We start from the raw sequence: 15,259 nt of genomic DNA on the forward strand, positions 1-15,259 counted from the left end.
ATAAAAACTAAATGCCTTTAACAGAGCTTCCAGCTCAAGAGGCAGGTGAGGAAATATGAAAAACGTGGATTTGATATCACCTGGATGTAAGATCCTGAGCGACTTGATATTTCTGATCCCCAATTCTTCCTCTATAAACGAGATTATCCTTCCTCACCCCACAGGTTTATCTGTGATCACTAAATAACACGTCGCACAAGGAGACTTATTGCAGAATAAACGCTAATTGCCCGCAAAAAGCACCTCCCCACCCCGCATCCATCCTTATATGCCCCACCCAACTCCAGAGAATATGATTTAGTAAATCTGGAGTCGGCCCTGGAAGGTTACCTTTTTTTTTTTTTTTTAATGTAGATTAAAAAAAAACCAAAGCCTCTAGCTGATTTAAATCCAGGCGTCCTTATGCGAAGGACTCTGGTTGCTACCATGCCCCCTCCCTCTGACAGGGCCGTAAACTCCAGGTCTCGCGACAGTTTCTTCTTTCTCCAGAATCCGCTACAGGTCGCGCGAGAGTGGTTCGTCCAATCACGAGGCTGGATGGAGACCCAAGATGGCGGCGCACTGGGAGCGTAACATCTGCGTTTCTAGGATCTTCGTGCTGCTGATGGCCTGACTCTTAAACCGTGGGGTTATAGAAGCCCGCGCCAGACTAGTCGTCTGGCAGGAACTTTGACCTCCGAGGTGAGTCACTTAATCTCTCTCACGCGGATTGTGAGTTCACTTAATCTGTGTATCATTCAGGTTCCTTTTTCTCGGTTTCTGGGCCCGTGAGGCGCTGACTTCAGTGTCTAAGCAGACAGACTCGAATATGCGTGTTCGTGCGTGCGCGCGCGCGCGCGAGGGGGTGTGTGTGTGGGAGGGGGGCGGTAGGTAGGAGGAGTTGGCAAATACAATGGCGACTGGTATTGAAGTAGGAAAGACCCCCTGGGGCTGTGAAGGTTTAGTGACATCCGAAACTGAGGCTGGGAGACAAACTGAGTGGGTAAGATGAGGGCGTGGAAGGGAGTGGGAGAGATGGAGAGCTGGCAGTGGCTGGACTAGTGGGAAAAATCAGATTTATGAAGTAAGGGACGAGAGAAAGTGGAGATTGGTATTGAAGTGGTAGGGATCTCTGCAGAAGGAATTCTCAAAATTCTGAAAGCGGAATTTAGATTATTTTACAGTCTTGTGTATTAAGACAGATGGTAGTTGAAGAGGACAATTAAGGGTCAGAAGAAACCAAGGAAACAGAAGCATGGAGGTGGGAAAGATCAAAGAAACTCGAAGCCTCAGCTTCAGTGAGTCTACTACTTTGGCTTTCTGGACTGACTCGGGTAGCCCTGAATAAAAAAGTCCAGCCCTAAGGCCGAGCCTTTTAGAGACCCAAGATGGAGACTGCTTATCAAGAATGAGGATGCTGTGTTTCAGTGGCCTGGACAATGTAAAGAGTTCCATTGGGCTTTCAGTCAACAAACACTTATTGAGTGCCTACTCTCCTGGCCCTGTTTTAGGCCCTGGGATCTGGCAGTGAATGAGATAGACAAAATATTTTCCCTCATATAGCTTACTGGCTGGGCAGATTAAAAAAAAAAGTAACATATATGGAATGTCAGATAAGTAAGTTTTATGTAGATGCTGAAGCTACTAAGGGAGACAGGAGTGTGTTCACTCACTGCACATTTAAATGAAGGTACTCAGGAAAGGCATCAGTGAGATGGTAATATTTGATCAAAGACCTGAACAAAGTGAGAGTACCTTGTATGTATGTATATCTGGGGGAAAAGCAATCCATGCAGACCAAACAGCAAGTACAAAAGCCCTGAGGCAGAATTGTGCCAGACTTGATAGAGAAACAACAAGGAGGCCAATGTGGCTAGAGTAGAATGAGCCAGGAAGAGAAAAATAGATTAGGTTAGAGAGAAGGGGAAGTGCCAATGCGAGGTAAGAGTTAACACTCAGTTAAACTCTTGAGGAATGGGATAGACTTAGCTAAGAACCCTTGCCTGAGCTTAGTTAGCAAATAAGTGGTTTTATTGACTCATTCTGCATCTGTTCTGACCAGAAGGGTTGAGTAATGTAGGAAATGAATTGCCATATCTGTAACTTAATTTCTCCACATGTTCAGAATGTCATGTGTGTGCACTGACATCAGCTATGTAGTCTTAAGAATCAATGTGTTACAGAACCCTAACATACCAGTGTCTTGAAATCCTGTTAGAGTATCTTTCTCTGTTGTTGTTGCTTGACAGAATCACAAAAAAGGAAAGCATTTTTCTTTTCAACTTTTTCTTGGAGACTGAGAACTGTCTTAGTTTTATGCTTCCATCATGTTAGGAAATTAAAACTTGTACGTAGTGAGTGTCTGTGATAACATGAGGGGCAAAATGTGGTAACTTAGCTTGTTGAAAAACTTACAAATGTCACTCTATTTCCCCCAAATTTTGAATTATTCATTCACTCAACAGATATTTATTGTAGGAAAAGTGCTAAAGATTTCTGTCTTGTGTGCCACAAGAACAATGGTGGTGTCATTTAGCAAAATAGGGAAGATTAGAAGAGGACCTGTTTGGGGTGGGTAGGAATGATTTAATTTTGAACATGTGCATGAAGTACTTTTGAGCCAATCAAGTGAGTGGGCAATTAGATATATGATTTGGAACATCTGAGGGGAAGACAATTTGTTTTTGAAAATCGTTATTAAATTTCCAGTGTAGAAAGCTTTCAAAAACCTTCTGAAATAGAGTGTTAACAGTTTTATTACTATGTAAGATTGTATCTTAACAAAGCCTGCAAAGGGAAGGTGCTTATTGCTAAGACGCTTTACAATAGGGGATATGTGTGAAATGGAGAGACTAGGGAAGGAAGGACCTTCGTGAAGAAGAGATGCTTGAACTGTGGTAATAAGGGTGAGTAGGAATTCATCAGGTGAAGACGGGAGGAATGAACATTATAGACAAAAAGAGTGACCTAGGTAAAGACGCTGTTGCCAGAGTGGAGGGACGAATAGAAGAGCAGGAGATGTGACTTAGGCTGATGGTGAGAACTTAGGTAAGGCCACACCATGCTAGGTCTTGTAGATATGCTAAGTAATGGTTTTTGTTTTTCTCCTTAGTAAGGTTTTGAGCAAGTGGGGATGGGAGGAGGACACAATGAGATTTGTGTTTAGAAATGATCGCTGCAAGGTTGAAAAAGGACTGGAGACAGTAAGTGTGGATTCAGGGAGACAAATTAAGAGGCTGTTATAGCAGTCTAAGTAACCTGTACTGGGCTGCTGTTGGTGGAGATAGGGGAAAATGGATGGATTTGAGAGGTGTTTAGTACATAAAATCCACATGACCGTGGATTTCTTGGAATATGAGAGGGATAGAAAACTCTCAGGTGACTCAGGATTCTGACTTACACTATACCATTTTAGATGAATGCATGTTATAAAAAATGTAGAAAATGCAGAATGACATAAAGAAGAAAATAAAAATTACTTACCATCCAGAGATACACACTAAAATGTATTTTAAATTACGAGCTGCTTAGAGATTTACTCAACCACTACCGTGGTTTTTCTTCTGGTTTTTATTTCTTGCTATAAATATATTAAGTTTTTTCTTCTTTTGTATTCTTGAGGAAAACAAAATTACTATGTTTATTTTCATTTAGCTTTATCTACCTAAAAATGACAAGACTGAAATTTATAAAAGAACTTGGAATAGAAGAATTTTTTTAAACTTTAGTGACTTTACGGTATACTACCATATAGTCAATCTGTGCAAGACCACTGTGAAAACTAACCTCTGGGAGGGTGGGTATAACTCAGTGGTAGAGTGCATGCTTAGGGCGCAAAGTCCTGGGTTCAACCCCCAGTACCTTAATTTAAAAAGTAAATTTAAATTTAAAAAAGTAAATAGAAAAAAGAATACATTAAAAAAAAAACAACCAGTCTCTAACTATAATATTCTTGGCTGTTGATTATACTGCCTTCTGCCACTTTGATGCTTTTAAAAGAATAGTTTCCAATTTTCTTGTCTTGGTTTAAACATGAAGATTCATCTAATGCTGTGTACATTTTAAAAAAATTGTGGTGAAGTATATATAACATTAAATCTACCATTTTAGCCATTTTCAAGTGTAGCATTCAGTAGTATAAATATATTCACAGTGTTGTACAGCCATCACTAATATCTGCTTCTAGAAGTTTTTCATCATCCTAAACAAAAATCATGTACCATTAAATAATATTTTACCATTTTACCCTCCTCCCAACCCCTGGTAACTTTTGTTCTACTCTCTGTATGAATTTGCCTATTGTTGGTACCTCATATAAGTGGGATAATCTAGTATTTGTCCTTTTGTGTGTGGCTTATTAACCTTAGCATAATGTTTAAGGTTCATACATGTTGTAGCATGTGTCAGAATTTCATTCCTTTTTATGGCTGAATAATAGTCCATTGTATGTATATCCTACATTTTGTATATTTATTTGCTTATGGACACTTGGGATTGCTTCCATCATTTGGTTATTATGAATAATGCTGCTGTGAACATTGCAAGTATCTGTTTGAATCTCTGCTTTCAGTTCTTTCGGGTCTATACTTAGGAGTGGGATTGCTGGATCATATAGTAATGTTTAACTTTTTAAAGAACCACCAAACTTTTCCACAGCAGTCATACCATCTCACATTCCCACTTGCAGTGCCTGAGGGCTTCAGTTTCTTCACATCCTTGCCAACACTGGTTATTTTCTTTTTTAATAATAACCATCCTAATGGATATAAAGTGGTATCTTATTTTGGTTTTGGCTTGCATTTCCCTAATGACTAATGATGTTGAGCATCTTCTCACGTACTTATTTGTTGTGTACATTTAAAAAATAAAACTTCTACTTTGTTGGTTGGCAAAGATGTGTTGGATGTAACTGTTGACTTGGCAACCACCTGCATTTCCCATTGATTTTTTTTTTAAACTAAATATGCTGATTTTTCCTCCTTTTTTTTTCTTTTTCTTTTTGAAGATGGCTCTGAGTAAATCAATGCATGCAAGGAATAGATACAAGGACAAACCTCCTGACTTTGCATATCTGGCATCCAAATATCCAGATTTTAAGCAGCATGTTCAGATAAATCTGAATGGAAGAGTGAGGTAGGTAACAGATGAAGAACTCTTGATACAGTGTTATTTTAGTGTAATCTGAATGGACGCGATGTGGTGGAAAGCATACTGAACTGCCAGTAGACCTGAATACTGACCCTAGATATTTCCTTAAATTTCTCATCTGACTATGAACAAATCATTTAACCTCTCTGGGTTTCAGCTTTTTAATCTATAAAATGAAAAGACTGGACCAGATGCTTTTAAGTTTTCTTCTGACTAAAAAAAATAAAAGTTTTTTGCTGTCCAAATTATTACTTACCCAACAGAGATTCCAGAGTAACTGCTAGGATTGTGCTCTAAAACTTGACTAGTGAGGGTCTAAAGTCCTTATTTTAAATGTGTGTTTATTTTGATCTGAGGTAGGGAAATAATAACAAGGACATCAAATCTGATTTCACAGATATTATTACTTAGGATATCACTAGATTTAAGTTTAAAAGCTAATTGTTAAAAATTAAGAAAGTAATAGTATGAGTACTTCAGGAAATGGGAAAGATTATGATAATGGTATGGGAATAACTGATGTTTTTGTCATACCCTTGAGAAGGAAATCTTTGATTGCATCCCTAAATTCTACGTGAGTTACAGAGGGGATTGGAAATTTCAAGCCTGCCTGGGGAAAATGTGATTCACCTGTGGAGAGGAGAAAGCACAGGTTTTGTGGAGAAGTGGGAAGGTCAGGAATAATAGGATCACTGGAGTTGAGGCATTTTGCTGACCTCATCCTTCCCCTGGCAGAATCCTTGTAGAAATGGAAACCTTAGGGCAGAACTTAACCTGGGAGCCAAGATACCCTAGAAATCATATAAAACTATATATACGTATATATATGTGTGTGTGTATATATATATATTTATTTATTTGCATTCATTTTTCTGGGAGATAATCCTCAGTTTTCACCAGATTTTCAAAGAGATCCGTGACCCCTACCAATACACAAAGGTTAAGTCAAATCCCTAGAATGGTGATTTCCAAGCTTTATTGTCTGTTCCACTCAGTAAAAAGTTGAGCACAGCTCCATATACGCATGCTTTAATTACTTACTCTGTTGCTGTGTTAAGCACATTAGAAAACAAACATTTGAAACTAGAAATGAAAAAATATTTAAGGGCGGAGGGTATAGCTCATGTGGTAGAGTGCATGTTTAGCATGCATGAGGTCCTGGGTTCAATCCCCAGTTCCTCCTCTAAAACATAAATAAACAAATAAACCTCATTACCTCCTCCCCCCAAAATACAAACAAATATAAAATTTAAAAAATGTATTTTTAAAAGAGTTCTAATACTTTCTTTGTGTACTCGAATCATCTTTGACACCTGACTTTGAAGATCACCCCAGAGATATTGAATTGATACTTTTCTTTGTTTAAATCATCCCTACCATTGTTCTTAAATCTTTGCTTCGTAGTTATGTATGTGGATGTTTATTTATCCTAGTAGCTTCAAAGCAGATAGTTTTATTATCTTTGTTTCCTCTCTATACATACTTTTGTATTCAATTATTTAATAAATATCTACTGATTAACCATTTTGTGCTAAGTTCTAGGAAGACCATAATAAACAAGAAAGACTTAGTCACTGCCGTATTTGGAGTTTACACACTCCAGAAGGAGTGGGGGGAGTGGACAAATAAATAAGCAGTTATCCTTTCAGTGTGGCAGAACCTGTGGGATATATGGTGGAGTCACACAGAGGGAAAACCTGGTCCCAACTTTGGGATTTAGAGAATGATTTGAAACAAATGATGTCTTAGTTGTGTTCTGAAGGAGTCTGAGTTAACCAGGTAGAAAGAAGAGAGTTACAGGCAGAGGGAATAGTGTGTGCAGAGTTGTAGTGGGTACTGGAAAAGTTGAGAGCCTAGAATGTGGTGGACAAGTGACAGGAGGTAAGACTTGGGAGGATTATGCTTGCAGTTCTTTATGAGGCCGGGTGAGGAGTTTGGAATTTATCTCAAGAACATGTGCAGAGAGTTGTGTCTTCAGACCCGTCCCTGTCCTTCTCCACTACAGTTTTAAAGCAGAGGAATAACATGTTCAGAATTGTGTTTAGACAGATGTGTTCTCGGAGCATTGTGGAGCATGGATTGCAGGGTGAATTAAGACTGCAAGTAAGGGGACTAGGATGAAAATCGTTTCAGTGATCTAGATTAGACATATCTGTGGCCCAACTAGGTAGATGGAGGAGGGAAAGAGATCATTGGATGAATCTGAGGGACATTTATGAATAGAACTAGCAGGACGTGGTAGAAATTAAGAATGTGCCAAGTATGGTGTTTGGGATTATGATTTAGCAAGAAATTAGGGGATAATGCCATTTACTGAGGTAGGGAATAAGGGGGAATGAACTGATTTGGGGGGGATGATATTTTTAGGGATGGGCATGTTGAATCTGAGAAGTAGGGTATTTCATAGGCAATTTTTGAAGGGAAAGACACAGTGGTGATGTGGGGTGGTGTTAGTGAAGGCCTTGAGTCTTTGAATTCTGAAGGATGAATAGAAGAGGGGAAAGAGTTCCAAGTACAGAGAACAGAATTTTGTGAAAAGCCTGGTAAGTTTGCAGAACTGCATGTAGATGGGGCTGAAGTGGGTATAGGATAACAGCTTAGGGAGTAAATACTAGGAGGTGAGACTGAAAGGAAAACAGAACAGGTCGCAAAGAGCCTTTCACATCATGCAAATTTGAGGGGACTTGATGGCTTAGACTTTGAGGAACCAGAGGAAGATTTTTAAGATTGTTAGGATTTTTAAGATGGCTTAAGATTTTTTTTTTAATCACTCAGAGCAGATCAAACAGATCTGTTATCACAATATAATCTGAATGGTTTGAGGGGGTCTGGCAAGTAAAAGACATTCAATAAATATTTGTTGAATGCATGAGGATAATTACTCTATGAAGTATATCTATATGCCATTTACAGATGGCCTACCTAAAACAAAATTGCAGGGATGGGCAAAAATACACTAGACAAATGACAGTTCTCTCCAAATTAAAAAAAGTAAAATAGAAGGTAAAACCTTAAAATGGAAAAAGAAGGCTAGTTGATAAAAGAAATAATTTTCAGTGAAGATTTTAATAAATGAAGACTTACGGCATTTTGAAAAATATATACATATAACATAGAAATAGCTTTTTTAAAGTGTTTGAGATAATTCAGAGACATTTCTCTTTGTATTTCCAACCAAAAAAATAAATAGAGAACACTGGCCTTAGGGACTTTCAGAGGATCTATGAATGTTTTGAAGACAACTAGATAAAAATACTGTTTGTGTATGTTCTTTTTCTTGGGGAGATAAGGTTTAAAGCTTTAACCTATCATTTAGAACTTCACTTTTAGAAGGGTTATTGACCCCATAAAGGTTAAATACTGCTAATTGAGAGCCTAAATAATATATGGGTTTGACTTAATGATATATTTTGAACTTTTTAATCTATTAATATGAATGCACATTCTTTTTAAATAGCTTGTACAGGCTTGTAACACTAGTAAATGACTGAGCTGGAACTCTCCCTGGCTCAGTCTACTGCTTCCCTTATTTATTAAGAGTTATAAGTATCAGAAAGAAAAAGGATTACAATTTTACAGGTGACTTGATTATTGTCTACCTGAAAAAAACATTTGAGAATCACTGAAAAATATTCAAATGACAAGATTGCTGAATAAAATATACATATAAATATTTTTAAAAATATATATCAATAAATAAGAGAAAATTGCTAGATTTCCAAATACTAGTTGGAAAATATAGTTGCAATAAAAGATCCCATCCACAGTAATGAAGAGGAATAGGCAGAAACTTGGCAAAGAAATACGTAACTATGCAAAAGAATTAGTCTCAGGGGCCTAGGAGAACACAGCGAATCTAGGGACATAGTGTATTTCTGGATGGGGAGGCTCAATATAGTTAATATTGTTGATTCTTCCTCAAATCAAAATTCTGCTAACATTTTGGGGGAGAAAGTGACACAGTGTTTCTTTAGTTCAAAGAAGAGATGTTCAAAGCAGATGTTATAAATGGGTGATGGTAGGTGAAGTGGTGTAAACTTTCCCAGATGGGTCTTTAAATACATTGTGAAGTTAGAGTAATTAAAACACTAGTGTAGTATTGCCACAAGAATGGGCCATCAGTTTTCTGGCACAAAGTGGCATTCAAGTCTGTACAACATGTGCACATTAAATAGGGTGATTCCATCCTGCATTCTAATCAATAATGTACCTCCCAGAGGGAGTATAGAGTGGGCAGGGTGAATCTTCCTTTCTTAATCAGTCTTGACTCCTGTGTGTTTCTCATAATGTGAATGCCTCACAGTGCTATGAAAGATTAAAGATTTTACGGTGTTATTTTTGACCATACTGGATTTTCACTTTATGTGCTTGCTTTAGAACCTGACTCCCAAGTAAGATACCACCCCACCATGTAAAGACTATAGTGTTGAATGAGGGCATTTCAGGTTAAGGGTGGAGGCAGACAGTAATGGATTTTTTTTTTTGTAATAGATTTTTAATAGATGCAGTTGGGACAGTGTGGGAAAGGTGCATTAGATTCCCTTTCCTATATGTTATGCAAAATAAGTTCCTGATGGTTTAATGATTTAAATATATGTGTATATATTCAAGCACTAGAAAAAAGTATACAGATGAACTGTGTATAACTTTGTGTGTAGGAATGGTTTTTCTAAGCATACTCCAAGGGTAGAATTCATAAAAGATGGATGGATTCAACTACATAAGAAGTAAAAACTTTTATATATCAAGAAATAATAAAGGATGACAACACAGTATAAATATTTACAGCATATAGCAAAGAATTAGCTCCCTTAATATAAAGAACTCTTAAAGACAATAAGAAAAAGGGAAAAACGTCGACAGATAAGGTTAAGGATGAAAGTGAGCAATTCACAAAAGAATAAAGACAAATGGACAAAATTAGCAAAGATAAAATATACAGTATCCATCAATGGCAAAAGTATAGTTACGTGGGCATAGTGATAACATGCTGGTTGAAACACAGCTTTGAAGGTTCTAAAAGGCATACTTAAATAATGTATGTTTGAGGATGTTTATCCCAAAGCTGTTTATAACAAGCAAAATTGGAAATAGTCTAAATATCCGAAATGTAGCTTCTTACAGTGCAATTCCATACAATGGAATAATACCACATAGCCTGTAGCCTATAAAACATGACCATTTTGTTTCAGACTAAAACCAAAATATCTGTGCTGATATGCTGTGCATAGAAAAAGACTAAAAGTTACAAACCTGATGTTCAAAGTGGTTGTTTTGTGACAGGCAAAAGTAATTTAAAAATTTTGCAAGGAAAAGCAAATTTATCTATAAAGGAATGGGAAGAGGGTGAGGCAAACTTGAGGAGAACCTGCTCTTATTTCTTTAAAGATGTGGGAGCAATATGAGCTTATCGATAGTTGACAGTATAGCATGTTAAGGTATCTATGACAGAGGTAGATGAGAAGTACTTTTTTTTTTTTAGCATAAATGATCTACCTACTCCTAGACATCATTGCTGTTTTTACTTACTTAGGTGAGAGTGGTTGATGATTCTATACATCGACAGAATGATCTTTATTTAATTAAAAAAATGTTTTTAGTGAGAGACGGTAATTAGGTTGGTTGGTTGGTTGGTTTAATGGAGGTACTGAAGATAGAACACAGGGCCTCATGCATGCTAAGCATGCGCTCTACTGGTAGCATTTGAGCTATATTCTCCCCCTCTAATGTTCTTTATTTTTATAGTGGCTTTTTGTTTAACTCAAGAAGATATATGAAAAAGAATGGCCAAAATATAAACCCAGCTAATGATGGGAAAGGAATACCAGATAGCACATTGGATCTGAGGGGGAAGGGTATATGGCTCAGTGGTAGATAGAGTGCCTGCTTAGCATGCACGAGGTCCTGGATTCAATCCCCAGTACCTCCATTAAAAATAAATAAATGAATCAATCAATAAACCTAATTCCCCACCACCACTAAAAAAAAAAAAAAAAAAGAAACATTAGACCAGAGATGGATTGAAGTATCATTTATTTGCTCAGCCTTTGAATGCTTTCTTAAGGGAAGCAGGGTGTGGTGTGGAAAGAGGGGCACTTCTGAGTGAGTCATCCTAAGGACCGATCTCGAGGGTGCCACTTACCAGCTGTGAGGTTTTAGGTAATGTTCTTAGCTTTACTGAGACTGAATTTCTTTATCTAAAAAGGAGGGATAAAAATTCATACTGTGAATGGTGGTCATGAAGGTTAGCAGTAGGTATTCTTATTATTATTAAGCCAGGTATACTTGATAAGGTGTCGAGGATTGCTAGTGTGTGCTCTCTCTCTCTCTCTTTTTCTGCCCTGCATCCGTCACTGCTTTGTTGTAATCATATTTGACCATTTCAATTAGGTTTTAGTTTGTGCTTTTTCACAGTAACCAGCCCCATAGGAACCTTCTGCAATTTACTTGAGCCCTGTCAGTTGTGTTTGAATAGAGTATGACACGTAACTGGTTTGTTTTTAAACTGAAGACCCAGTGTTGAAGGGCTTTGTCTTTGTGACTGTACCATTTTTAGCACTTCAGTGAAGCTCTAATGAATAGAAACCAATGTTGGAGTAAGGTCAGAAGGCTTCAGCCTTTGTTGTTACGTCAGGTTCAGCCTCTACAGTGTTAGAATGATGGTCTCTTTGGCCATAGTTGCAGAATGTATCTTTCCAAACTGCATCTATAATGGTAATACTGTATTCATTGGTAGCAAAGCCAGAGTCATCCTGGGGAAATCAGACATGAGCCTGTTCACAATGGGCTGTTCTGTTGTATGAAGCTGGATGTGTTAAACAAACAACAAAGACTGATGGAATAAATTGCTAATTTCCACGTGAGAGCTAATTTTAGTTCCTGTGCCTCCCTGTGCTCTCAGAAATGGGAATGAAAAAAAGATCTTGCCTGTGTTCAGGACTTTTAAATGTCCCAGGGTGCTAAAGTGACCTAGATATTTAACTGGTGAAGTCGCATGACTTCACTTTTGTCCTACAAAAAGATTTCCAACCCTCAGATTAGTGTATTGTCTTAGACGTAAGAAGACAAATACTTGTTTTGCTAACAAAGTCTAAGAACCAGCTCTTCATTGATTTTTCAGTTTATTTTCTTCAGTTAACTAGCTTCTGCTTGATGTCTTACGCTTTTTGGTGATTAGGATGTAGTTCCTTATTAATTACTTGTATGCTCTATTCCATCAAAGTAAGTACATTTTTCTAAATAATGAGAATTGTTTGTATAAACAATAACTGTTTGAAGGCTCTAAGAAAACATTATATTGCTGTTTCTCTTGTTTCAAGTGTTTCATGAAGCTATGTAATTAATGCTCAAGCTGTAGTACTATCTTTTGGTGATTGCTGTCACTGTGGGAAATATCCTGGTTTGGTCCAACAGCTCCTTTTCATGGAAAACAAATATTCTGGAGCCAAGGATCTGCCTTCCTTTTTTGAAAAAGGAATTTTTTAAAAGTATACTAACATTATAGAATCCTTAATGGAAAAATTGCAGAAATATGTCCTTCCTACCTATATTCATAATGGTACTGTTGCATACATAACAGAAAAAAGTCACTGTTCTTCCACCCCAAAGATCAAATTACTTTGTATTCCTTTCTAAGCCCTGTCTTTATGCATATTTAGTGATTTTTGTGGTTGTAATTTTGATATAGGTGCAATTAGAGAATTTTTTTTACCCATACTTAAGATAAGCATTTTCCATATAGTTACACTTACTGTTGTTATGAGGGTGATATTATGTAACATGTATTCAGACAATACAAAAATACGAGAATGAAAGTCTCCATCCCCTACTCATCCACCCACCCATTTCCACGTCCTAAGGTGGTTCTGGCCCTTCCAGATTTTTTTCTATGCATGTTCACATACAGCATCTCTTTGTCTTGTTTTTGTTTTATTTTTACAAGAATGTGATTTTAATGTATGTATGTGCCTTTACTCAAAGCGTGTCTTTTTTTTTAATTTAATATATCAAGGAACCCTCTTCATAAAAGACTATGTGGATCAACGCAGTCTTAACTGCTTTTCATGATTTCAGAGTATTCTCTTGTGTGGATGTATTATAACTTACTCAGCCAACTTCCTATTAACTACTTTTAGGTTGTTCCTATATTTTCTGTAGTACAAAACTTAAATATATTTAACTTATATATATATTATAATTATATAATATATAGTTATATGTATATATTTAAGTCCAATATATTTTACTTTTTTTTTTTTTTGAAGTCTCACTACATTTAGGGTAAGTCACTGGGCTTTGCTAGAAAATTGCAGTACTCTTAACTGTACTTGGAAAGAACAAAGAAGTGTTTGGATGACTAAGTTTTTCTGCCCCGTCATTTGCTCTTTAGCTAGCATAGGGATCTGCATTTAAGAGATCAACTTGATTGGCCAAGGTTGGTTTCTTATTATTTTGCAAGTTGGATTTTGGGTTCTTTGGCTAATTTAGGATTATCAATAATGGTCATTTACAACTGTTCCAGAATCTTTGTTTTTATATTGTGTTACTATCTAATTGCTTGTTTGACCATGGGGAATGTTAAAGTTAAAAAAAAGATCTTAAACTCAGTCTTAGATAGCTATGAGTTAGTGGAAAGTACAAGACCATAGGTTTGGCTTTTGGTTCTGTTTGTCAACCTATTATTATTATTATTGCTATTATTACTATATTCTAATTCAATTAAATACTTCATCTGTACTTTGGATTCCATACCCTCCCCTCCCATTTCAAGAACCTTGCAGAGTCCAGTATTCCTTTTCTTAAATATTTAATCTCCCTCTGTCAACTGGCTTCTTCCTTTTGACTTTTTAAAAAATTGAGGTATAATTCACGTATCATAAAATCACCATTTTATAGTGTACAATTCAGTTGTTCTAAGTATGTTCACAAGGTTGTGCAAGTGTCACCACTGTCTTACCCAAGGACATTTTCATCAGCCCAGAAGAAACCCTGTACCCATTAAGCAGTCACTCCCCACTACATTTTCTCCTGAACTCCTCGAAACCACTAATCTGCTTTCTGTATCTCCAGATTTGCATGTTTTTGGGTATTTCATATAAGTGGAATTATAATATGTGACCTTTGTGACTTTCCATTGACTTTTAAACATGTTTAAGTCATCCATTTAAAAATTAGTTAAAAAACAAAACAAAATGAAACCTCTCTAGCCTTAACACTTCTGCCCCCTCTCTCTTTCCCTTGCATAACTCAGCTTTTTGAAGAATTATCTATTTTTACTGTCTCCATTTTTTTTCACACCATACTTAATCTTAAGCTCATTCCAGGATTGTTTCTAATTCCACCACTATGAAAACAGCTCCTGAAAAGGTCCCCGTGGTCTCATGTCACTAAATCCAGTTTCAATTTTCAGTTGACTTCGAGAAGCAGGTTACTCTGCTGACACTCTTCTCCTTCATGGACACCCTGTACTCTTAGCTTCCTTGGCACCACACCACACTCTCCTGGTTTTCCTTCTGCCACCCTTTCCGTCTCCTTGTGTAACTTCCTCTGTAATGATTGAATATACAGTCCCTAAAGAATTCTTTGAGGCTTAGCGTTAAGCTCTTTTCTTTTCACTTTGTTTTTTCCCCTTAAGTACTCTCATCCATGCCAGGGCCTCATTTGTTTTCAAATCTCATATACATTTGTTTCTTCAGACCGATTTTCTGGGCTCTGTACCTAGAGGTCATGCTTAATCACTGTCTCTGTTGGGATGTCTCAAATACAGCTCAAATTTATGATATTTCTCTGGTTCACTGCCAGAGTTTTCAGTTTCAGTGAATGGCACTGTCTATCCTGTTGAACAAGCCAGAACCCTAGGAGACATATCTGAACACATCCTCCCTCACCTCCCACGTCAGTCTATCACCAAATCTGATAAATTTTCCTTCCTAAATATCTCTGAATTCTTTCACTTTTCCCTGTCTTTGCCACTGCCACCTTTATCCAGCCTCTTAACTCAAGATACAGCAGTAGCTTTCTAATTGGCATCTCTGCTTCCATTTTGGTCTGTTTTTATTTTGTACCAGACCTAAATCTTTAACAAAGATTATGATTATCCTGGTGTGATTAATAATTTGAACTTTCACTTTCA

General features: G+C 37.0%; 1 protein-coding gene across 3 annotated transcripts in view; it reads left to right on the forward strand.

Annotated features, from left to right (window-relative positions):
• Positions 1–538: 538 nt before the first annotated feature.
• Positions 539–15,259, forward strand: part of METTL16 (methyltransferase 16, RNA N6-adenosine) — a 61,485-nt gene continuing 46,764 nt past the window's right edge. Inside the window, exons 1-2 of one of the 3 annotated variants that reach the window (XM_006214458.4) lie at positions 539–681; positions 4,985–5,112. In XM_006214458.4, the coding sequence (XP_006214520.2) occupies positions 4,985–5,112 (128 nt within the window). In that variant the 5' untranslated portion in view covers positions 539–681. Of the gene's footprint in view, positions 682–885; positions 983–4,984; positions 5,113–15,259 lie in introns of those variants that run through there. The other 2 variants (XM_072939026.1, XM_031685406.2) reach the window with 2 other exon arrangements.

The sequence above is a fragment of the Vicugna pacos genome, chromosome 16, assembly GCF_048564905.1.
Source record: "Vicugna pacos chromosome 16, VicPac4, whole genome shotgun sequence".
Lineage (NCBI taxonomy): Eukaryota > Metazoa > Chordata > Mammalia > Artiodactyla > Camelidae > Vicugna > Vicugna pacos.